Source organism: Rhinatrema bivittatum, chromosome 17, assembly GCF_901001135.1.
Source record: "Rhinatrema bivittatum chromosome 17, aRhiBiv1.1, whole genome shotgun sequence".
Taxonomy (NCBI): Eukaryota; Metazoa; Chordata; class Amphibia; order Gymnophiona; family Rhinatrematidae; genus Rhinatrema; species Rhinatrema bivittatum.
In genome coordinates this window covers 17,163,606-17,189,099 of record NC_042631.1, presented here as the reverse complement: position 1 = coordinate 17,189,099, position 25,494 = coordinate 17,163,606, and the positions used below count along the sequence as shown (strand labels likewise).

Below are 25,494 nucleotides of genomic sequence, written 5' to 3'. Positions count from 1 at the left end.
CAGAAAAGCCCTGCAAATGCATTAGTCAGAAACTGAGATCTGATCTGACGCACCAAGTGCAGGAGGAGGAGAAGAAATCCATTAACACTCACAGAGAAGTAATCAGAGCATACAGGGACAAAAGCACCAGAGAGCAGCTGGAAAACGATCTCACCAGAATCCCAGCCTAAGAAAAACAGAGCCATCAGAGAGAAACAATGAAGGCTGAGTGCCCTCATCCAGGGCCAGCTGGAGACCAACCTCCCCACTGTAAGAGAGAACTGTTTATCCCATGCCAGAATCAGGAGACACAGTTCCCTGCAAGGACACCACAAGCACCCAAACCTTCACAGAAGGGTAAATGAAATGGGAATAATAAACCTCTCCAGCCACCAACTATCCCAGCATGAGGTCTCAGCACTGTCCAAAGGGTTAACCTTCTGCTCTTCCGCCAGAACTGGGTGAAATTAGTCTCCACTCTGCCTGGAGGAATTCTTCAGCATGCCGTGTCTAAAATAGTTCATTTTCACCAAAAAGCTTCCGACAACAGAATCAAAAGTGAGAATACAACTGGACTACTTCATAGAAAGCTTTAAACACAGGCTCTCCAATAAACAGAAGAAAATCTTATGCACTCTGTCCTCGTTAGACAGGGCTGCAATTAAAGATCTACAGAACTGAAGCATCAGCAAACCAGCAGACCCAGGAGGCTCGGCTGTGGTTATACGCACAGAGAAATATTCAGAAGAGGGGTACAGGTAACTCTCAATGAATACATATTACAAGATACATATTACTAAGGATCCCAGACAGGAATATACAAAACAAAACCACCACATCTCCAAAGCAGCTACAGTCTCAGCTGGAAAACCTGTCGCATGCCAATCCACCCCCTCTGTTGGTACCTTCTATGTGCGACCTAAAATCCACAAACCTAGGAACCCTGCCGGATCAATTAAATCCGGTACTGAGAGAGCAAATATCTGGCGGAGATCCACAAACCCCCTATTTAAAAACTCAAACAGCTTCCACACCATCCACCTCAGATTTATACCTTAAAACATCACAGGACACCTTGGTGCACATGGCACAGCTGCATGGTGCAGTCTCCTCTCCAGGACCACCAATGCACAGCAGGAACTCAAATTCATCCCGACTCATAACCACTTCAGTTTCAATGACGACATCTACTTACAGATTACAGGAAGTGCCACGGGCTGAAGAGTGGCACCACAATACGCCAACCTTTTTCTATGTCAGAATTGGAAGAGAGACTTTCCCGAGTGGCTACCACATCAAGCCTTTCAGATATTACCAGTACAGCGAGGACGTCTTCATGGTTTGGACTGGAGAAGATTTACATGCCCTTCAATGCAATTCCATCCCACAATCAGACTCAAGATGGACAACTCCATAGAAAGAGTTAACCGTTTAGACACTACACTCGCACTCAACATCTGTATACAGAAAACCAACAGAGAGATGCAGCTACCTTCACACACCAAAAAGTCCATTTTACATAGCCAGGCTACACGACACCACCCCCAAAGGGTAGGAACACCACCTCAAAAGCTCTACCCCTGACTCCTTCAAACAAAAGCACCATCACCCCAAAATCATCTCCAAGAAAACGGCATCTTCACACTAAACCCCCAGGAAAAACCAACTACAATACAAGGAACAGAAAACCAGGGAGCGGGTACCGCTGAGCTAACATACAATTCGGAACTAGGAAACCTCAAGGAGCTACACCCACTACTACGGGAGGATGAATGAGTGAAAGTAAATATTCCCTGCTCCTCCAGTTCTAGCCTGAAACCACAATGACCAGGCAGCTCCAAACAGAAAAATAATGGCACAGAACCATGCAGGACGCAAGCTGAGCTGGCGCATATCCCAGGTCCCTACACAGCCACCCACACAGGAAAGCCATTCGGGATAAGGAGCTCCCATTCAAGCTCCCTCTAAGAATACTGTGTGCACGATTCAATACAAAAAAAAAACAAAACGTGATGCGAGGCTGGTGAAGCACCAAGGACAAGAATCAAACTTCCCAGACATAAAACACATTACAAAGAAAAAAAAAACAGAACCGCAGCTGCGCAGGTGAATTCTCCTCAAAGGCAGACCTCACAATGAGGGACGTTAGAAGTGCACAAGAATGGAAAACACTTGAGATGAGGGAGGAGACTGCCTCTCTCAGTCACTATCAGACACAGGCCCTTGACGGAAATCTTTCCTCTCTGGCACTGCCCCCCCCCCCCCATCCCTTTCCTAGATGACTCTGTGCTGCTGCGCTGTTCTGTCACTGACCTAACTCCTGAAAGCTTGCCACAGATGGATTAAGTTAGCCCAATTAAAAAGGTATGGCCTACAGTTTGTTTCTTGGCCCTTCCTCCCACACGAAAAAAAAAGAGAAAAACAGGAGAATGGCATTGCTGATAGAGCTGTGGGTGCCAAGCCGCCATTATGTACGACGTGTGGAAAAGATAAAGATCCTCACATGATGCAAAGAGCGAGGAAAATGTTGCAGGAAGACACAGAAAGGGCTCCGATCGGCCTGATTAATAAGAATTTACAGGTGCATCTTGATATGCTGCCCGTGCACATTACATCCTGTGAAAACTCCGGGAGACGGACGTCTTTGGCAGGATGCAAGCATTAAGAACATTAGCAGTAAATTTCAGAGACTGAGAGCACATCCTTGGGACACACCTGATAGACAGTTCCTACATGCGTGACACACTGAACACATGGCGGTCACAAGGCTCACCCCACCCCCATGCCCGACCCTCTGTAATGGGTATAAAGCAGGACAAACATTCCCCGTATAGCTCACCATACAAAAGATATATTCTGATGTTATCTCAATAACAACACCACAAACTCCCTCTACTACCAGGCTCAATAGCCCTACTTATAAAAAGAGAGCAGTTCACCACCAATGCATGTCCTATTGAGAAAGCACAACAAATGAGGGGAGGGAATTTTACTAGCCTGCATGCTAGCTAAATATCTCAGCTCGGTCATACACACAAGATCGACCTTCACCAAGTACTGAAAGACCACACATTACAAATATGGAGACAGAAACTGGAATGGAAACCCAAAAAAGCCACTCTGTATGAGGTGCAAACCTGGAAAAATGGAAACCGAGATACAGCACCTAACAGACTCCCAGGACCTGCAGTAATGCACACAAACTAATCCGCACAAAGTTACAGCTACATTATGGCATGCAATCAAATGGAACAACCCTACCTATACAAAAGCAACACTACAAACATTAAACCAGGCCCTAAACACCGACATACCTCCAATATTTTGAAACATGAATAAATGTTTCAAAACAGCTGATGAACAGAACAACATCTAACAATTAAACATTTTTTTAAATTCTCCAAACACCAATAAAATATTTCAAAACAGCAGAAACATCACATAATACCCAATAATTACCCTCTCTCGCCCCACCGGCCTGGTCTCGGGCGGCAGCAGCCAGGCTCTGATCTTCGGGTCCTCGGCAGTGCCGGTCTTCAGGTCTTTGGCCTCGTCGACTGCGTGCAGCACGCGACACATCTGCCGGTGCGTGGCGACACGCCGGTTAAGAATCGCTGCACTAGTTCATGAGTGAGGTTCACTCCGTTCGTGGTTATGTGCAAAACTAAATCGCAAAGCCGAGCAACTAACCCATTTGTAGTCATTACCCCCATAGGAAACACATAGACCCTCCTGACCCTGGATAAAAATCACAGGGGCTCTCCCGCACTCTCACTAGGGAAGAAGCACACGAGCCTCTCCAAGGCAGAGTCACCGGAGCTCTCCTCCTCAGCCTGGCTTGTTACACTTCACTAGCCATAGTGATAGCAGTGAGCGGATGTAACTGATGCTTTCACCTGTCTGAGCCTGGAATGGAGAGTCCCACCCAGCATGCTCTGGTAGATGTAATGCACAAGGCTGGACGGTCTCTCTGCAGGCTGGAACACCTTGTCCGTATTCCTTACCAAGGAGCTACGCATACCGTGACCTGCTGGCGAGAAAAAAAAAACAAGTAAGGACGACAGCAGCTCATTCAAGCCAAGGATTAAATTTAGTGGTGGACAAGGGCTATCAATTTTTAGCCTGGGGCTACCACTACTTGTTTCAGCTGGCCACGTTACCTGCCACTATAGTAGCCCACTGAGATGCTACCGGGCTTCCAGCGACAGGCAGAGTCCAAAGGTCCTATCTCCCCACCTGCAATGGAGGTGAGCTAAAATAGCAGAGAAACGATTAGAGGCAGCAGGGGAAGCTCGGGCGGAAAAAAAGAGAGAAACACATGGCAGCCTAGTGAGAGAAGCACGGGTGGAGAGGTGGAGAGAGGCAAAGCATGGAGGGCACGGAGGACAGGTAAAAGAAGCCTCGTGTGCATAGGACAGAAGAGGGAACAGAGGTACCGGCAGGGGCTGGGACAAAGATAGAAAAAGAAGCAGAGAGAAAAAGAAGTAGGCTTGTAGCAGAGAAGTGCTAGGAAGCAAACAATCATATGTTGTATTAATGTAACAGTTTCACTCCTGATGTGGACAACAATGGGTGAAAATAATGTAAGAACAAGACGGGGATTTTGATGCCATGCTGTATGAGCTAGAAGTAATAAAGGCCCTCGGCCCACCCAACTGCCACTGCAGACGCTACAGGATTGACGTTAATTTCCCACCCTCTGTCTCAGGCTTGCTTGAATTCTGTTCTCTCTTGCAGGTATGGTTTTCCCAAGCATCCACTACCCTCTCAATAAAAACACTGTTTCCTCTGAACCTCTCTCCTACTAACTTCATAAGAACATAGGAACCTGCCATACTGGGTCAGACCAAGGGTCCATCAAGCCCAGCATCCTGTTTCCAACAGTGGCCAATCCAGGCCATAAGAACCTGGCAAGTACCCAAAAACTAAGTCTATTCCATGTTACCGTTGCTAATGGCAGTGGCTATTCTCTAAGTCAACTTAATTAATAGCAGGAAATGGACTTCTCCTCCAAGAACTTATCCAATCCTTTTTTAAACACAGCTATACTAACTGCACTAACCACACCACATTCATATCATAACTCTTTATTTATCTAGAAATATTAATTTTCCGCTTATAGTGGACCAGCCGTGCTAAGCAGATTACAATCAAATTCATAAAACAATACACATTCAAAGACAAATCTACAAAACACCAAGTAATGCGTATCCAAGATTACAAAGAAAATGCACTCAGCTCAACTCGACACCGAGCTGCCCCTCTTATAAAAAAAAGAATTCCCCCTTGTATTCTACTGAGGACTGCTGAATATTTACTGAATATTATCGTACCTCGTGCCGCAGCTATCACATTTAAATTTAGGAAGAGGCTAAAACAGGTGCACAAAGTAGTTATAGAAAGAAATAAACAGGGTAGGAAGAGTGGCGAGTCCCTGACTAAGAGAGCTAACAGCTGTGGTGAGCCATCGCAGTGATGACTAAACTGCATGGTGGCTTTGGATTATGCGAAGCTGGAAGCTGCATGTGACGACCGACCACAGCAATGAAGGACCCGAGGGCTGCAGCTGGAGACTCATTCCAGTTTGAGGCAGGATTCGCAGCTGACAAGAAACAGCAGCCTTGGCAGATAGGGGCTTCAGGCTGCCTTTTATGGATTCGCTTATATTCCCCGGTAATGTCATCTTCTGCGCGCTCTATTCTGACCTAAAGCTCATCAAGAAATGGATTAGGTTACACCAATAAAAAAAGAAAAAAGAAATCACCCTTTTGTTTGTTTGGTTTTTTTGTTAACCTTTATTTTTATGCCCTGAAGCGAACCTACACAACCACCACACTGCTTTATGCTTTAAAAAGTCAGTCCTAAAACATGGGAATGAAATGTCGTCAAGGCAGAAGAAGGTATCTCTAGGAACTTTACCCTTGCTTTCGGCAGTCCGGGCAGATTTCCTCAGGCAGAGCTTTTTGGTACCAGGTTCGGATGTGATCCCTCCAGGGCCCTGTTTCCTCTTCCGAGTCATTTTCTCCTGCCTCTCAGGCTCCCGTAGCATCTTCTCTCTCACTTGTTTCTTAGGGGCCCACTGTGATCAGCTTTCCTAAAGAGAAAAGAGCACTTATAACATGCAACGGTCAATGAAGGCTGAACATGGAAAGAGCTCTTCTCTGCCCAGGGGTTTCTAGCATCTTCCTCTATCTACATAAGAGCATAAGACGTTGCCCTACTGGCCCAGACCAATGGTCCATCAAGCCCAGCATCCTGTTTCCAACAGTGGCCAATCCAGGTCACAAGTACCTGGCAGGATCCCAAATAATCAATCCCAGGGATAAGCAGTGGATATCCCCAAATCCATTTTAATAAAGGTTTATGGACTTTTCTTCCAAGGAGTTAACAAACCTTTTATAAATCCAGCTACATGCACAGCTTTTACCACATCCTCCAGCAACGAATTCCATTAATTATGCGCTGAGCAAGAAAATATTTTCTCCTATTTGTCTTAACTGGGGGAAATAATAACTTCATTGCATGTCCCCTAGTCTTTCTACTTTGTGAAAAGAGTAAACAACAGATTCACATTTACCTGTTCCACTCCACTTATTTTAGAAACCTCAATCATATCTCCCCGCAGCCATCTCCTCTCCAAGCTGCAAAGCCCTACCCTCTCTAGCCTTTCCTCATAAGGGGAATCATTCCATCCCCTTTATCATTTTGGTCGCCCTTCTCTGTGCCTTTTCTAATTCCCCTGTACTTTATTTTTAGATGCAGTGCCAGAATTGCACATACTTGAGGTGCGGTTGCACCACGGAGTGATACAGAGGCATTCTGATATTCTCTGTTGTACTTTCCATTCCTTTCCTAATAATTCCTAGCATTGTATTTGCTTTCTTGGCAGCCACAGCACACTAAGCAGACGATTTCAACATATTATCAACAATGACGTCCAGATCCTTTTCAAACATGAAACCTTGCATCATGGAGCTACAATTTGGGTTGCTCTTCCCTACCTGCATCTCTTTGCACTTATCCACATTAAATGTCACCCACCATTTGGATGCTCAGTCTCCCAGTCTTACAAGATCCTCTTGCAATTTCTCACAATTCTCTTGTGATTTTTTTTTTTTTTTATCATCAGCAAACTTGATCACCTCATTCGTTGTTCCCATCTCTAGGACATTTATAAATATGTTAAAAAGCAGTGGTCCCAGTACAGATCCCTGGAGCACTCCTCTATTCACCTTTCTCCATCCAGAAAATAGACTATTTAGACCTGTTCTCTGTTTTCTATCTTTTAATCAGTTCTCAGTCCACAATAGAAATTGCTTCCTATCCCATGTCTTTTTTTTTTTTTTTTATTTCCTCAAGAGTCTCTCATGAGAAAATAAAACCGCTTTCTAAAAATCCAGATACACTATATCAGCTGGTTCACTTTTATCCACATTTATTCATGCCTCAAAAAATATGTAGTAGATTAGAGACCAAGGCTTCCCTTGGCTATATCTCATTAAACTATATCTATTTATATGTTCTGTAATTCTGTTCTTTATAATAGTTTCAACCATTTTTCCCGGCACTGATGTCAGACTCACTGGTCTGTAGTTTCCTGGATTATCCCTGGAACTCTTTTTAAAAACTGCCATTATGTTAGCCACCTTCCAGGTACTGTACCTGATTTTAAGGATAGTTTACAGAATTCTGATGGGATGGGCTCCGCCTTAACCAGAGTGGAAGCAGGCTGCTGGCACTAACCCTTAAAAAGGAGATGCAGCAGCTTTTAAACTAGCTGAAAGGGGAAAAGCTAGTTTAAAAGCTGCTGATAGGGCAAAAGCTAGTTTAAAAGCTGCTGCATCTCCTTTTTAAGGGATAGTGCCAGCAGCCTGGTTCCACTCTGGTTAAGGCGGAGCCCATCCCATCAGAATATGCTCACCCTACAGAAAGCTTTTCCTCCCCACTGGCCACAAAGTATTAACACTCACCCCCTCCAAATATATCTCAAGTAGTACAATCCCTCCTCCTTCGCCATGACAGTGGTTTCTCATTTTTCTCACACAGCACGCAGGGGGTTGCAGTATCTCTCATTCATGCCCAGGAGAAAACAGCCTTTTCCGTCACAGAAAGTCATCATATCCTGCTTTTGGGCCTTATATTTATTAAGTGTGCTAGATAGTGAGGGTTGGACCCCTTTTGACTGGGTACCAGGTGCATTGTCAATCAGAAAGCCTAGTGCACTACTCCTGTTTGTGCTGTTCCAGCTCCATGCCTGCTTCTCTGCAAACCTCTAAGCAATGGTGAGAGAAAACCAATTGCTGTAGAAGTTTTCTGTACTTTTTATTTATTTATAAATAAATATTTAGCTGACACCTTTTCATTGATAGCGCAAGGTGAGTTATAGTCACCTTGAGACTGGGAAAGTAGGCATGTCCCAGCCTCCAGAAAGCTTATATACTAAGGGGCCTATTTATCAATGGCTTTCTCCTATTTTGTGTCTATGCAGAAAATGCTTAGTAAATGGAGCCCTAAGGTTATACCTGAGGCAATGAAGAGTGAAGTGACTTGCCCAGAGCAGCAGCAGGACTCAAACCCTGGTTCCCCTTTCACTTGGGTTTTAGTAATGTCATACCGGAACAATTCTGGCATTAAGGTAAATCAGTGGATTGCATTTAGTGTAAACCCTAAAAGCTGCCGCCTCCACTTCCCTCTGCACTAGAGAAGCCGCCACAATTTTCCTTCTCTGCCAGGACCCAAGGAGCTGCCGCCACTCTTTGCCCGCTCACCTGGTCCCAGAGGAGCCTGCGCAACCTTCCTGAACCATCACCAGCTACCAAATCGTGCCTCTATGCCAAAATTCAAGAGGCTGCTGTCACCTTTGCCCTCCTTGCCAGGAGCCAAGGATCGGAGCGTGCAGCCGAAGATTTTCATCGATCTCTTTTTAGTGTGCGTTAACTGGATTTAACGCGCACTAAACGAGATGATACAACCGGTAAATCCCTAGCAGCCCTCCTTGCATTTTAGAAAACAAAATGTGGAGGTGTGCATGATAGGGGGAGGATGGAAGGCAGCGGGTGGGGAAGTGGCAAAGTTTGAGCACCAATGAGGTTAACCTCTTTTGTGCCCTGGGGGAACTAGGGGCGGCTCCTCCCTCAGAGGTGGCTAGCAGCTCTCACTCAGTCCTTCCATCCCATCTCCGGAGGGAGCAGCCTCTCGCGCGCGCACCCCTTACCCTTTACTCTCGCCCCTGGTCAGCCTGCGAGCAGCTCCTCCAGTCTCCTCCAGCGCGCGCGCAGTTTACACTTTGCCCCTCCCCCCTTCCTGCTGGGCGACGCTCCTGATTGGCTGCGGAGAATGTTAGTTCGGCCCACTTCGCCCAGGTTATGTAAAATCTGAGGAGTGATCTTATTTGCTGTTTAACAAAGAGTGCGTAGACAAGGGGCGGGACTGGGCTTTTTTTTAATGTCGTTGTTAAAAAAAAATACAATAGACTTGTAAGCACGCATGCAACAAAACGTCAGTTTCAAGTGGTGTAATGAACTGGATGTGCATTGTTCATGACCAAGCAAAATCACATGCAAAGGCTGCTGCTGAAAATATTGTGGTTGTTATTAATCAGTATATAATAGCTGAATTCAAGCTTAATGAAAATATGACTAATGTGCACAAAACACTGAAACTATTAGTTATACCAAAGCTGCTTGCCCTGTCTCATATGCTTGAACCTCAAGGAGGTGTTGTCAGAGATTAAATTCTCCTTTTCATAAGAACATGCCATACTGGGTCAGACCAAGGGTCCATCAAGCCCAACATCCTGTTTCCAACGGTGGCCAATCCAGGCAAGTACCCAAAAACTGAAGTACCCACAGACTGACTGAAGGAAGTGCCTGACACTTTTTGGACCTCAGATAATGAGTTCTCTAAATACAAACAAAAAAATTCAAGTTTTACATTTTCTTTTGAATAATGCCATTAGAGTAGACCCCCTTAAACTTGACATAGTTTAGGACTTCAGCATGTCTAAGTCCATCCCTGACTGAAATTCCATGCTCTGTGTCACAGGGATTCAATAACTGGCCGGGCTCTCCTAGAGCAATTTTCAAAAGCTAGTTCTGTGTGGTAACGGGGTCTTTGAAAAATGCCTACTATATCTGTGGGTAAAGTAACACACATATAACGTCTGCCTCCATCTAAACAGACTCGGGGCAGATTACAAAGCTAAAAAACCAAATATTCAGGCACCCAGAATCAACAACCAAAAAGATAATTATATACAAATGCTAAAACCAATAAACAGTACTCACATCATAACAAAATAAGTACACACATAGTCACAATCTAACAACTATCTGTGTATTTGGTTTTGTTATGACATGCATTCAAGTGGACTAACATGGCTTCCACACTACTTTAAATTATGTGTGTTAACAGTACATATAATTCTGTAATAAGATGTGCTGGGCTGTGTGCAGGACAGCGAGTGGTTCTATGCACACTTTTGTGTGTAGAACTTTACTACTAAAGTTGGAAGTTGTTTTGCTCAAATAAAATGTGCACATGACTTAGCGTGCCTTCGTGGAAATCTCATGTTTAGGCTTTAACTATTACTCCCCAATGCAGGGCCGAAGCAGTAAGCCATGCAAAAAAAACGTGCATCCAAACTGGGCGCCCGTTTTTTTAACGTGCGCACAGCCACGTCTCTTGGGCGCCGGATGCGGTAGGGATTGTGTGTCCCTAGCATGTCCTTGGCGTCGGGGCGCCCAGGAGATGTGACTGTGCGTGGATTAGGAAAATACTGGTAAATTGAGTGCCTGTATTCCTAAGCTGGCCATCGTCAACTTTTTTTTTTTCATGCTGCTCCTACTTAGTACTGTGATGATACTAAAAGTAGGAGGAACTACAGAAAGCAGGTTTGTTTTTTTTTAGTGAGCCCTTGACACACGGAAAGCATTAACGCCAGCTCCGGAGCTAGCGTTAAATTTTCCATATTAAAAAGTGTGCGTCAGGCACACGGCAATTTTTTGCATCAGGGGCAATAGCTAATAGCCTCATCTATTTATTTATTTATAACTTTTATATACCGAAGTTCAAATAACAGAGTTACTTATCACTACGGTTTACATTACAACCATAAACAGACAATAACAAAAATTGTCTTACAATGAACAAGGAGGAGATAAACTTGGATAAAACTTAAGCAAGGGGAAAACCATGTGTCAAACTAGAATGAACTGGACTTTTGGGGGTAGCAAGCCAACTGGGATGGGGAGGTTGACTGGAGGAGGGGGTGAAGGGAAGATGGTTACTACAGCTTTATTGAAGATCAAATGCATAATATAGGAAAGCCTAGGCGGTGAAAAATATACTTAGGAAAAAAGTTTGGGAAATATACTTAAAAAGTATACTTAAAATATACTTAAAAAATATACTTAAATATACTTAAAAAATATACTTAAAAAGTTTGGGAAATATACTTAGGAAAAAATTCAGCTATTATATACTGATTAATAACAACCACAATGGCATTTACATGTGATGAGCGCTATTAGCTATGCATGAGTTTGGACACGTGTTTTGGATCCCCTTATTGTATCAGGTGTTAGCCTAGCGCGTCCAAAACGTGTGTCAATTGCTGGTTAAGCTGTGCGTTAGCCTGAGCACACTATATTACATCGGCCCCACAGAGAGCTGCATAGGCTTAAATCTTTTTTTTTTCTAACACTGGAAACCTAACTCCTGGTCAGAAGTGGAGTAAAGTTTCTGCAGCTAGTGTTAGACCTGGAGTTCATGGTGTTGGGATTTATGTGCATAGAACATGATTTAAGTGGGATTTGTGTACACAATTTAACAGCAGAAATATTATGTTCTTAACTCATGTTCAACCTTTAGGATACTATTTATTTATTTATTTTTAAGGTGCATGAGTTCTGTCCATCAATCATGTTTGTGCGCATTTAAATGTGATTTATGTATGCTATTCACTTTTGGGCACACATGTTGAGGTTTACAGACTTTTAAACTCCCAATGCATTTGCATACTATTAGCTTACTGTATCAGGAGTTGGTTTTTTTAGGGAACTTGTTAAGAAAATGTTCACTGAAATACAGTGAGAATTTTTTACTCTGGCCTTACTACATTGGGCCCTAAAGAAAGTTATACAAATTATAATAGTAAAATGTATTAGCCTATAAGGTGTACATAGTACAAGTAGAAGAAAGCCTGGAACTATGTGACTATTTGAAAGGTGGAACATGATGAACTGAGACAAAAATGGATCCTTTCTAGATGAAAACCAACCATTCCATAAATAAGTAAAATACAGTACAATGTAATGCTTGAAATAATATAAATTACTTGTGCATTTAACATTGGTATTTTTTTGGCTATGTTTTCCTGAACCAGAGGTCTTGATACGAAGCGCCAGACTCGGGAATGGGTGAATGATAGGGTGGGAGGAGGGAGAGAAGACTGTGGGAGAGAAATTCTGTCTCCCCCAAATCGTATTTGGGATGGGGAGAAAGTTTGCATGCAAACTACCAGCTCCCCAACTATAGGGGCCAACTTTTCTAAACGATTGGGGGTGCTAAAGTCTACACAAATTAGCCCTCCCTAGACACAGGGATGCTGAAGCATTCACGGTGCTGGCACTTATGCCCTCAAAGACGGAGGGGGTCATCATTTACTCCAGAGCCGGCCCGGGCAGGTCTAGTAATGCTGTAGAAATAGGGAGCAGAAGCAGAGGGGACAAACACATCTGACCATTAGAAAGGTTACAGTAAAGTGTCATGGCTGCCGTGCCTCTGCCTTCATGTCAGAAGCACTGATTCATGGCTGGGCCCCAGGCACAGATTGCAGGGGGTGTCAGCACGGGAGACCCTCTTATTGGGTTAAGAGGTAGCCAGGCCGAGAAGGGTCCGCGAACAGGCAAGAGGCAAACGTGAGCAGAGCGCGGACTGCTCTCCCTGCCACGGCTTCCCCCGGGAGGGGGGCTCGCCTGCGCCTGCGCCGAGAGCCGTAACCAAGGGAGGGCCGGGGGAGGGGGGGGGGAGGAAACTTCGGCGTCCCGCAGAGAGGGAGGGGAGGGGCGCCACCCTGCCCCCGCCTAGAAAGCGCCGCGAGAGGCGTCCGCGCGCCCTTCCCCGGCTGTCACGGCGCCGCGCGCACTGGGGGCGCCCCTCGGACGGACACCGATTCGCCGCTCAGGTAAAAGTTACAAAGTAGCCGCTCGCGCAACTTTCCCCCTCTCCCCGGCGGCGCCGCGGGCTTTTCCCTCCCGAGCAGGGTTACCGCGCGCTTCCCAAACCGGTTCCCCGGGAGGGGAGGGGGCCTCCGCCGGTTCTTTTGGAAAGTAAACCCCGTCCCGGGGGCGGACGGGCGAGCCCCCTGCAGGAGCGGTGTAACTTTCCCCCGGGCCGCCCCGTGTGCATTCGGGGTTAGCAATCTCGGGCAAGGAAGTCGCTGCCCTCCGTCCCGCGGGAGGCGGGCGCGCTCTATCCGCATCCTGGCCCCCCCCTCTCTATTAATAGTAGTTTAATTTCTCTCTCCCCCCCCCCAGCACGGCGGGCTGCCTTCCCCATCCTGCAAGCCCAGCCGGGGGGGCAGTGGTGCGGGGCTGGGCAGCAGGCCCAAGGCGGTGGGAGGGAGTCAGCTGGGCACAGCTGGCGAGCCCAGCGGGGTATTAGTGGCCCACTTCTTCGCTTGGGGGGGGGGGTTGCTTTTATGCGAGCCAGAGCCGAGGAAGAATGAGCCTCTTGTAAAGGTTAAACTGCTGGAAATATCCCCGCCGAGAAACCTGACTCCCCTCCCCCCCCCCTCCCCATCCGATTTAAAATGTCAGCTGGAGCCCACGGCGCGCGGGTGAGGGGGCTCCTGGGGCTGGAAGGCGACCCTGCAGCCCGAGCTTGTACCATTTCCTTTGGGGGGGTAATGATCGCCGGCCAAAACTGGAACGGCTGTAGCCTCCACGCCCTGCATCCGCGAAACCTTCCAAACCTGTCCAGACACTTTCCTTGCCAGCACTGAGCGCGCTGCTGGGGGGGGAGGCTGTGTCTGTGCGCGCTGCTGGGGGGGAGGCTGTGTCTGTGCGCACTGCTGCTGTATCGGGGGAGCTTGCATAGTGGAACTCGGGGTGCACTGTCACTGTATCCAAGGGGGTGCAACCACCTCCCTAACTAACCAATCCTTCCTTGTTTGTGCAGTTTTAACTGTGAATGTCAAGTTTTGTAAACTGTCGTGATCTGTACCTGGAACGACGGTGTACAAAATGTCTAAATAAACAAACTAACTCCTGGTGAGTGCAGTGTCCTGGGGGGAGGCGGGGAAGGGTGGCATAACTCGGTGTGCTGCTGATGTGTTCCCGTGCTACAGTCATTAAGGAGGCTCTGTGCAACTCAGAAATGCTGTTAGTGGAGCTCCAGCTAGGATTATGTAGAGGTAAAGTTCAACAAATAAATTGTAGGTGACTTTCTTCTTATTTGCATAAAAGTAGTACATTTGTGACGAACTTTCACTATATTCCCTGCAAAACGAGCAGGAGATGTTATATGTGAAGTGGGGGGCACTTTCTGTTTTTAGATTTGTCTTTAGCTGTTTAAATATTTGTGGGTTAGCTGTTTTGGGCTGGAATCAGTTGTCTGAACAGAATAATCCTTTGGTCTCACTTTCATCACATGACTTTAGTAGGCAAACGTTAGCCTGCAGAGTGCCAAAAAGTGGAGTGGCAGCTGCCGAGTTCACAGACCTTGCCGTTTCCCCCTCTTAAACTGCAGAAAAGGTTGCATTGCATCATGGTTATGAGAGAGAACTCACCTTTGGGGGGACCTAGAACCCACGTGCAGGTGACCTGCCTGGAGAACGGGCACCTCCATGTCCCATTTCAAGGGCAGAGAGGACTCTGTTCCCCCTTCCGTCGGATTTTTTTTTTAAACCAGGAGCTACAAACAGCTTTTGTATTCAGTATCTCCACTCTGTGAATAGTCATCAGATTTGCTTGCTTACCTATGGTCTTAAAAACAAGACTAATTTGCACAGCTTGGTTACCCTGAAAAGCAGACCTGTCGGCAGCCCTCCAGGGCAGGCGCTAAGAACCCGTGGTTTAGGGATGGAAAAATCCCAGGCATCTAAAATTCTGTGCCTCCCGCCAACTTGAGGCGAGGAGAAAGAACTGATGGGGCACGGAGAGGAGGGGCGGGCGGGGAAAGGGACGCAAAAGTAAAGCAAAGTAGCAACAGCAAAAAAAACCAAAAAAACAAAACAAAACCCAGAGCAGATAGCGCAACATGAGCAATGGATGAGGAGAGCACTGGTGTAGCCTGGGATTGACAGCCACTGCAGAAGCCCCTCCGTGCCTGAAGCTCTCCCCCCACCCAAGCATAAAGATGGGGCAGGAACCTTTCCTGCCTTGGGTGCCAGTTTGGCCACGGGTGTGTGAGCGACTTATGAAGCAGAGAAGAGGTTTGGGGTGCCGGCAGACACCAGACAGCAGCGTTTAGCTTCTAATCCTTCTGTGATACTTGAGGTTGGAGTTGCAGTGGGAGCTGCCTGTGTTTTGGGGCTTCAAGAGCAACAGGTGAATGGGAGGGGGATGGAAAAACCTCTCTGGATGCAGTTTGGCAGAGCGGGGCGTGGGGCGGGAGAGCGGGGCGTGGAGTGGGAGTGCGGAGTGTGCTGCTGTAGACTTGTCAGGTGACAGACGCATCTTCAGGCCTTTTGAAAAGCATTAAAATCTGTAACCTGCCAACATCCTACTATTGTCCCACGAGGTAAAGATTTTCCTCTTTATCTGCTTCTTCTCAAAAAGAAGTGAAACGATCAGTAAAAATGGGTATCCTGTAAGAGAGAGCCATTAAATTACCAGCCTGGGCTACACTCTCTCTTTTTAAAAAGAATAGCCAATACTAAAAGTTTCACGGTCTGACTTGGCATGCAGGGAACCTGTCTGGTTCCCGACTCCCCCCCTCCCCCTGCTTCAGTTCCTTGGGTTTATGAGGGTTGGGGATGCGGTGAAGGCAACATCTACCCTCCCTGGGCAAGAGTCCTTAATATTGTGAAACAGTGACTAGGCTTTTGGTGCACAGGGGGGCCACCATGTGTGACTTCTAACTAAGGATTGTCATTGTGATGACTGTGCTATGTAGGATAGGCTTTCTATTTAGTATTTATTTAGTATTTATAAACTTCCCAAACACACTAAATACACAAAAAATATAAAGCTAACAACAACAGAATCTGCTAAACTATTGTATCCCAGAGTAGCATCAGTCCAAGCTGGCCATAATCACGGCATATAAGCAAAGATGAAAGATGCGTTTTCAACATTTTGTTTTAAACCACTCTGTGCAGCTTGTCAGGAAATCCCTGACTTACTGTGAATGAAAACTTGTAGCGCTATAGCCTACATTAGGAAACATTTTGATGGAGGAGGCGGTGGCTTTCTTGACAGGAAAGGGAGCTCTGTTTGTGCTTTTTTTTTTTTTTGAAAGGATTCAGTGGTATTGCCTTCTTGGACCCTTGATCAAGCTGATAACTTGGCCAGAACAAGGCAGAGCTTTTAATAAAACAAGGAATGTGGAGGAGAGGCAGAGAACATCCACTTGGCAGACAGAAATAGACCGTCTTAACTCATAGGATGTCTTTGCGTTCCACCAGCTGACTGGGATTGTCCTGGCCTTACGCTCCTCTAGAAGGAGAAACTGTACAAATGACCTGTTGCTGTTGCCTTGCTGCCCTCAGTTGAGAGAAGGGCACTTTTTTTTTATCATTAATGTTTTCCTCTTAAATACTCCTCTAATCTCTAGTGCGTCTCCATATTAGGACACTGCTGAGCCATGGTCCTTGTTGCTGCTCCTTACTCCAAGTGGAATTTGATCCTGTAATCTGACTGGCCTTTATTTCCAGAAGCAGAAATCCCCTCCGTAGCCACACATCTATTTTTGTACCTTCTCCTTTTTTTTTTTTTTTTCTGATTGGTTTATAGCCAAGTTTAACTTTACTGTCCCAGATCCCTAGGCCTCTTTCATGTGTGATGTCAAGATTCTGTCCTTGTCTCCTGAAAGGAAGATTACATACTTTAGACGTGTAAATATATTAATACCACTGAAAACAGCAAAATGCAACTATTTCCTATGTTTTAGTTTGAGATGGATGGTAGGGCCAAATCGTACGAAATGATTTCTCCTATTTTTGCTATGGGGAGAATACGTCATGCATATGACTTAAAAAGTATGTGAATTTAAATCACAAGTGGATTGTGAGAAATTGCGGGAGGACCATGCGAGACTGGGAGACTTGATAACCAAATGGTAGATGGGGAAAAGTGCGTATAGGAAAAAATAATCCAGACTGTACTTGCACGATGGTAGATTCCATATTGGAAGTCACCACCCAGGAAAAGGGCCTGGGCATCATCACGTTTGAAATCCTTGGCTCAGTGTGTGGTGGCAATAAGAAAACGGACTGTTAAGAATTATTAGTAAAGGAATGGAGAAAAAAACCCAGAATATCATATTGCCTCTGCATTGCGCCATGCTGTGAGTGCACCTGGAATACACTGTGCAGTTCTGGTCGCTGCATCATCTCAAACAAGACAGAGCAAAACTCCTAAAAGGTACAGAGAAGGGCCTCCAAAATGATAAAGGGGATGGAACCGCTCCGTACGAAGAAAGGCAAAAGGTTAGGGCTGTTTAGCTTAAGGGATATGAGAGAGAAACAGGATACTGGCCCTGATGGACCCTTGGTCTGACCCAATATAGTGGTTTTTTAATGAACTTCTTGCAGCTGTGGTTTCCAGAATTTCTAATTCCCTACGATTGAAATACCTTTCAGTAACTGATGGTTGGATTAGTACATCGCTTTCTTTTTGTAGCAGTTTTTAAATACTTTTAACCATGTGCTTGATCGGGCTTAGCTGCTGCCGAGTCAAACGCAGGCTGCCGGTGAGTGTAATGCAACCTTACTTGAAGCTCTGCCCTGGTGACAGGAAAGCTTAGGGCTCGGCTCCTTTCTTCATTCCCCCAGCCCTTGGCCTGCTCTCGTCCTTCGTTCTGTCACTGCAATGGCCCCCCCAGCTGCTGCCTTCTTCCCATTTTGCACTTACCTGTACTCTGCAGAGAAAAAGGGGGTATGATGCAAATATATCTAAAGAGTGGAGGGATCAGAAAAGAGCATGAAAGAATTATTATTATTTTTAAATGAGGGTAGTGGATGCCTGAAACACACTTCCAGCAGAGATGGTGGGAAGCTAAACAGTGGCGGAAGTTAAGCATATATGGCAGGGGTGGCCAACTCAGTTCCTCAAGAGCCACAAATAGGCCAGGTTTTCAGGATATCCGTAATGAATATGCATGACATAAATTTGCGTACAACGGAGGAAGTGCATGCACATCTATCTAAAAAAATATTCACTGATGAAAACCAGGCCTGTTTTGTGGCCCTTGAGGACCAGAGGTAACCACAGTGGCAGGGCAAGGTAGGGAGAAGCCCATAGACAGAATAGGATCTGAGGCAGCTCCGTAGGTAAGAACAAATGGAGGCAGATATGATCCTTATTTGCTGATACTGTCTTATAATTCAATGATTTCCTGCTGCCTCTTGTCCTCCCTCCTGTTAACGTTTCTTCTTTTTTTTTTTTTTTTTTGTAATTTAAATAGGTACATTAAAAGCCGCAAACATTCTTTGCTGCAAGGATAGCGGGGCGATGTCAACGAGTGAGGATGAGGCTGGAGGAGAGGTTCTGGGGGGCAGTTTCTGGGAGGTAAGAGAATTGGAGGTGACTCCGCACTGATGGCTTTCACCGCGACGCGTGAACTGGAAGTGAATATCCGCGTGTGGCGCGGTAAACACGAGAGCTGAACGGTGAATTCAGCTGCGGTGTGCGTTGTAATCCATGCCAAGTGAATATCATGTGGGCAGGAACGCGGGGAAGCTTCACTTCCCGGAAGTACAGAACTCAAGGGGAGTGCGGTAGGGTTATAGGGGGAGATGGTGAGATACTGAAAAAGAAGATCATATGTAACAACCTCAAGGTGGCTTAAGCTGGGAGGACGGGGTAGGGTTGATGCTGCAGGTGATCATGCAGGAGAGTTAATGATCAACCATGGGGTGGAGAGAGAATACATCAAAATGGAAATAACTGAGGAAGTGGGGCAGGAATGGCAGTAGGGTTGAGGCTGCAGGACGTACAAGTGCATTCTCTGAGCAGGGGAGTTTAGGAGAGAGCAAAGTATAATGCCAAACAGAACGGAATTTGCGGAGATTTAGTGACATTCCTGAAATAATAAACAAAAAAAAATAGATTTTTAGTGTGCCTATTTGTTTAGATGTCATTTGACCTACCGTAATATAGAAAGAAGAGGTGATCAGAGGACTATGGGGATAAACAGGCTTTCAGGAGTGCATCAGGCTTTGAATGTTATGTTCCGCTAGCACTTAACTATCAGGGTGGGGCTGAAGGGACTATAAAGCCATCTCAAGCAGGAGAAGTAAGAATACAGAGGAGGGAAGAGCAGCAGCAGCAGTGTTGGCTCCAAAGGAAACCCAGAGGCTGGAGCAGCTTTCTTCTGTCGGGGCTCAGCATTTGTGGAGGGCAACGCAATCGGGATGAAATCTGGTGACGTGGCGAGGGTTAAAGTTGGTTTGTTGCAGGTTGGGTGGAAACGGGGGCGTGAGTAGGGTTGGAAAAATTGATGAGCCTGGGCAGGCAAAACTAGCCGACCCCGAGAAGGAGTTGAGACATTTTGACAAAGGGAATGGAGATCAATAGTAATTTTAGTTATTTGTACATGTTGGGTTTCCTTGAAATACAGAGAACTGGCAACTTGAAGGTGCACTAGGCAGGCACAGAAGGGTTAAAATTATAAGTGCAGCCCGAGGGGGTGAGGGATATACAGGTGAGAGACTCCTGAGATTGGAAAGACATTCACTCTGATGCTCTTCAATCTGCCACTCACCCTCTTGCTACCCCTCTCCTGTCTCTCTCTCTCTCTCCTTGAGTTTATCATCTCTTTCTCCCTCCATTAGGCAGGTAACTACCGGCGGACGGTGAAGCGCATAGATGATGGGCACAGGCTGTGCAACGAGCTTGTCTCCTGTTTCCAGGAGCGCGCCAAGATAGAGAAGAGCTACTCGCAGCAGCTGACAGACTGGTCCCGCAAGTGGCAGTCGGCGGTGGGAAAAGGTGAGCCAGAGTGAAAACCGTCCGGCGAGGAGCAGGAGCTGAGTTGGCCGGCTTCTTCTCCCGAGGTGGTGAGGACCGGGGTGAGATGCTGCGGGGAGCAAAGCAGATTTTTTTTTTCCCCGGCAGATTTGTAAATTAATAAGGACCTGTTGCCGACGGTTGGATGGATTTGGGACTTGACCTTGCCGAGAGAGCGTCCAGTGTTGCGCTGCGGTTAAGCTGCTCTGCGGCGGAAGCTTCTCATGCTTTTTAGAGAGGCTGCAGGATGTAATAACTTTAAAAGGATGAGCCAATTATTTCCCTTAACTCCAGGAGTAGATGGTAACGGAATGATTAATGAAGGTTTTTGGGTGATGGAAACTTCTGATATCAATTTCCCACTCTGCGTTCCCAACACCAGAGTAATTCTGAGGTTCTCCATTCACTGAGTGAGCTTTTTAGGGAGAAATCTCACGAGAGGTGGTAAAATAGTGAATATTTCCAAATGAAGTGCCCCCTTAGGAAGCAGCTTCACCTGACTGACGTGAGCGCGCGTGTGTGATGCACACATTTTTATCCCTTTGTGGGAGGTCGTCTGGGAGTGCTGCAAGCAGGTCTGGTGTTCAGGAAAACCAAACTACGCCAACTGACCTGGCTCTTGGATGAAATATCTCGCGAATAATCAGTGCAAGAAATCCTGGAAGCCAGACCCGTTTGAAGGACTGGAGCTGGCCAGACCTGACCCTGGGGTTAGGGACCTTCGTTTTCTGTTTTTAATTATTTTCATGGGAATTTCAGTGTTTATCATAATTGGTGTTAAAACTGGATTTCCCCCACCCCCCCTGAATTTTTTTTTTCTCCTGTTTGTTTTGATAAACACGGTTACATTTCCAGGAGGAATAAACTGAAAACTAAGGCCCCCTCGCTAAGAGACTGGCGCCTCTCGGGAAGCGCAGCTGCCCAACATATCTGAGGTGGATTTAGGTCCTGGAAGAGAATTTCCACAGCCCTTTTTAAGCATTTTTTAAAATATTTTTTTAAGCTTGTGTAATTGTTCTTGTGCATTTTTAGACCTGTTCAGTGAGAGTGAGCGTGCATCCGTGTGTCCGTCCGTTTGTAGATCTGCGTGCTGTGGGAGCCTTCTCGGGGGGGGGGGGGCTGCTTTCTTTATTTTGCTGAAATTTGGTAAGGGGTCTTGCTGAAATTTTGGCAGAAGTGGCAACAACCTCCTTCCGGTGTCTGGAGAGTGAGGCCAGTGGTCCCTTTCTGATTAGGGAAAACCGAAGCCTCTTCTGTGTATTTCGCCAGGGACTCTCAGACGTTTTGACAGCGTGGATCTCCCCTCTCCCCCCCCCCCCCCCAATAAGCTTCTCTTTCATTTTTACCTGCATTTATGTGTTGTATATAGAAAAGTTAGCAATGTAATAACAAATATGCGCCCCAGACTCCTTCATATATATAAAACCTATTAAATAATGCTTTGCAAAACCCAGCAGTAAATGTGGAAGAATGTGCTCCTGTAACTACAGAGAGCCACGGAGCTGGCACTGGAGCGCCTGGGGGAATGGGAGTAATGGAGAGGGAGAGAGAGGCAGGCGCACATCGCTAAAATGGACAGAGGTTTGCGTGCACCTTTCCCTCCCAGCCCCCACTCCACACTTTTTGAAAATAACTTTTTTTTTTTAAATCACCTGTGACGGTGACCCCCCCCCTCCCCCCCTTATTACTTTGATCTTGGCAGGGGTCCAATCACTCGCCACACCAGCCTGTTACCAAATTCCATATAAGAGGAGACAGGACACCCTCGCTCATAAAGCGCAAGAAGCACTGCTGCAAAACATTTTGCACCATTTTTTTGCAAGGTTCTGCTGTTAGCAATCTCTACACAGAAGAACCTTCTAAGTAACAACAACAACAAAAAAAAGCCCCTGGTCAGTGTCAACCGTTAAATAAAACTACTCTTAAAATTATTTTACAGCATTAATCAAACATTCTTCTCTACAGGAATGGGGCAAATCCCAATATAAAACCTGCACCTCACATCCTACAATACCCTGCATTCATGACCCCCCCCCCCCCCCCCAACAAAGGCTGCACAGCAAAACTAGGACATTTCTTCACACCACTCACCCGAAAAAAAAAAAAATTCAAATTCTGGTGTCACCTCAGTAACAGCAATACAAGGTCCCCTCTACCACCAGGCGCATTGTATAATACAAAATCCTGCAAGGAACCCTGCCATACACCAGCTACCAGGCTAAAACAGTATCCACCTTACCTATGAAAAGGCAGCACTGCAAATATCGCACCAATATACCTAAGGCACGCATGCAGAATACAGAGACCAAAAGTATAAATACAAATGTGCAGCCAAAATCTGAACTGGAAATACAAGAAGCCAGACTTTGCATCCGTTGCAGCAGTGGAAAAACAAACATTCTCCATGCCTGGGAACACTAGATTTCCTGAGATTGCCATGGAGTAGTGGGGGTGGGGATGAGGGTTTACAAATATTCTTCTCACATGCTCACCCAAACATTCCCTCTCTCGTACACACTCGCTCATTCACATGATCCCCTCCCTCTCACATCCACACGCATACTCTATCACACAAACATGCTGTCACACACACACATGCTTCCCCTCTCTCATACCTATAGGCTCTTACACATGCAAGCTCCCTGTTTCTCATACGCACAGGCTCTCACATTTTCACATGCTCCCTCTCTCGCACTCTCACACACTCTCCCACTCTTTCGCGTTTTTTCACACATGCTCACCCTTACACATACAATCTTCCACAGAAACATGCCCCCTCTTACACACATTCTCACACATCAGCCCTGTCTCATACACATGCTACCTTTCACATGCTCATACAAAAAATGATCCATCTTAAACATACATGTTCTCTCATACACATGCATACAAGCTCTCACGTAGGCTGTCTCTGTCACACACACACACACACACACACGTGTTCATACACCCTCTCTCACACACCCAGGCCTCTCCTTATCTTCTTCCTGGAGTTTGCAGGAGGGGAGAGAGTCCAGTGGCCCCTTGGTCTTTGTCAGTCTTTGGCTGCTGGCGAGATGGGGTGCACTGGAGTCTCTCAGGCCTCCACTTTTGCGCCCGTCGCAGGATGGGGTCTGGTGGCGGCAGCCCGTTGGGCTTCTCTTTTGGGCAGGCTGTTTAATCTTCTTCCACAGCTCATGGACCCCTAGGCGTCCACAGATCACAGGCTGGGAACCACTGTTAGGCTATTAGTGTACATCTTTGCTACTCTTTTTTTTTGTTTAATTTGTGAGAAATTTGACTTGGGTACCATTCACCATATTTTGAAAAATGTATAAGTAATACAAATTTTTAATTTGTTTTAAAATTTTATTTTATACAATTTCCTAAAGCAGAACAAGTTGGGATAGCAATTGAGCAAGGGAGTGTTTCTGGCCCGATTTTTGTTGGAGCAAACCGTTTAAACCCAAGGAAAAAGCTAAGCAGACTGGAGAGAGATATTCTGTAAATATTAATTTCCCATATCCTTAAGTAACAACGAATGCAGCTTGTGGCTGTGAGAATAAGGGGGGGGAGGGTTCTTAATGAAGAAAACTGGAAGGTGTAGATGTCCGCAGTGTGCCTTGCATATTTCACGTTTTTGTTGAGTGCTTGTTTTAAAATAAATGATTTATCAGACTGTGAACATATGTGAGGGGATTTTGCGAGTAGGGCAGTGGTACTTTATTTTGCATGGTTTTTATGTAAATAAGACACTTTGGTGTACAGTAGTGTGTCTGTGCAGGTCCCCAGTACGGCACCCTGGAGAAGGCGTGGCACGCCTTTCTCAGCGCCGCCGACAAGCTGAGCGAGATCCACCTGGAGCTGAGGAACCTGCTGTCGGGCGAGGACTGCGAGAGAGTGCGCTCCTGGCAGCGGGATGCCTTCCACAAGCAGATGATCGGGGGCTTCAAGGAGACCAAGGAGGCAGAGGACGGATTCCGCAAGGCACAGAAGCCTTGGGTGAAAAAGCTGAAAGACGTAAGCATCTGACGTACGGCTGTGAATTCTGGGAAAGCAGGTCCAGAGAGAGAGGCATGGGCCGGAGGGGGAGCTGGGAAGGTGGGAATGCAGACCGGGAGGGGGAGGGGAGTATCTGACTGGGAGGATGCAGGTGAGCACAAAAGGATGCAGTGCAGGATGAACTGGAATTAGGGGGTAAGGGATACCTCCAGTGTAGGGTAATGCAGCCCTGAATAAAAGGGTCTCAGTGAGGCGGGGGAGCACTACAGTGGGATTCAGTGGCAGGTGAGAATGAAGGGCCTCCAGCATGTTAGCTTATTTTTAGGTGGAAGCAGCTAAGAAAAGTTACCACACTGCCCGGAAGGATGAGAGGACGGCTCAGATTCGGGAAAATCATGGAAAAGCCGATGCCGCGATGTCCCAAGAGCAGCTGCGCAAACTGCAGGAGAAAGCAGAGCGCTGCACCCAGGAGGCAGAGAAGGTGCGTGCAGACCCTGGGATGCATGAACTTGCCCTGCTCCCCCCCCCCCCCGTATCTTTACTGTACTTGATATTCTGCTTATAAAGAAAAAAGTCTAAGCCCAACTCCATAACCCTACCCCAACGTCCCAAGAGCAGCTGCGCAAACTGCTGGAGAGCGCGGAGCGCTGCACCCAGGGGGGCAGAGGAGATCAACGTGACCCGGGACCGCTAGTCCCTCCCACCCCTTGTAAAATGACTCGGCGACCAGAAAGAAGAGCAGTTACCCCCCCCAATCACCAACCTGATAATTCAACCAGGAGGCCAAAACTTTGGGCGGGTTGGAGAGAGAACAAGACCGTGCCCCTCCCACTGCCACCCATACATCTCACCTGCCTGTAGCGTTACAGCTAAGAAGCAGAGACTGTGTGCACCACTAGGGGGGGGGGCGGCTGTACCCTACCCCCCCCCCCGCCTAGTGCTGACCCCTGGAATCTGAGGAGGTGTGGGAATTCCTGTTCCCTGTAGGCTCCATGCCCTGACTGGCCGCCGCCTCCTCTCCTTCTAGGACAAGGACCGCTATGAGAAGGCACTGGAGGAGCTGAACCGCTACAACCCTCGCTATATGGAGGACATGGAGCAAATGTTTGAGACCTGTCAGGAGCAGGAGCAGAGGAGGCTGCGCTTTTTCAAAGAGGTTCTGTTGGACGTTCATAAGCATCTCAACTTGTCCACCAATGAAAGGTGCGTTAAGTCTTTACTCGCTACGAGCCCTTCTGAAACTCCCCCAAAGCCACAAAAAAGCCCAAAATGCTGCTTTTCTGTGGTTCCTCCTACGTGGTATCGGGGGGGGGGAATCTCGCCGGCGTTCAGGTTAGGAAAATGGAAGCCCATTAAGCAA

General features: G+C 46.7%; 2 protein-coding genes across 11 annotated transcripts in view; one reads left to right on the top strand and one right to left on the bottom strand.

Annotated features, from left to right (window-relative positions):
- Positions 1-13,971, bottom strand: part of DDB2 (damage specific DNA binding protein 2) — a 26,561-nt gene extending 12,590 nt beyond the window's left edge. For 2 of the 6 annotated variants that reach the window (XM_029582332.1, XM_029582338.1), the window contains exons 1-3: positions 9,194-9,308; positions 5,899-6,073; positions 3,876-4,009 (exon numbers count right to left, since the gene is read on the bottom strand). In XM_029582332.1, coding sequence (XP_029438192.1) covers positions 3,876-4,009; positions 5,899-6,028 — 264 coding nt within the window. In that variant the 5' untranslated portion in view covers positions 6,029-6,073; positions 9,194-9,308. Of the gene's footprint in view, positions 1-3,875; positions 4,010-4,139; positions 4,232-5,898; positions 6,074-9,193; positions 9,309-13,869 lie in introns of those variants that run through there. The other 4 variants (XM_029582333.1, XM_029582334.1, XM_029582336.1 and 1 more) reach the window with 4 other exon arrangements.
- PACSIN3 (protein kinase C and casein kinase substrate in neurons 3) overlaps positions 13,012-25,494 on the top strand; it is a 24,695-nt gene continuing 12,212 nt past the window's right edge. For 4 of the 5 annotated variants that reach the window (XM_029582331.1, XM_029582328.1, XM_029582330.1 and 1 more), the window contains exons 1-6: positions 14,344-14,395; positions 18,610-18,713; positions 19,979-20,135; positions 23,917-24,152; positions 24,460-24,615; positions 25,162-25,337. In XM_029582331.1, coding sequence (XP_029438191.1) covers positions 14,359-14,395; positions 18,610-18,713; positions 19,979-20,135; positions 23,917-24,152; positions 24,460-24,615; positions 25,162-25,337 — 866 coding nt within the window. In that variant the 5' untranslated portion in view covers positions 14,344-14,358. Of the gene's footprint in view, positions 13,166-14,343; positions 14,396-18,609; positions 18,714-19,978; positions 20,136-23,916; positions 24,153-24,459; positions 24,616-25,161; positions 25,338-25,494 lie in introns of those variants that run through there. The other variant, XM_029582329.1, reaches the window with a different exon arrangement.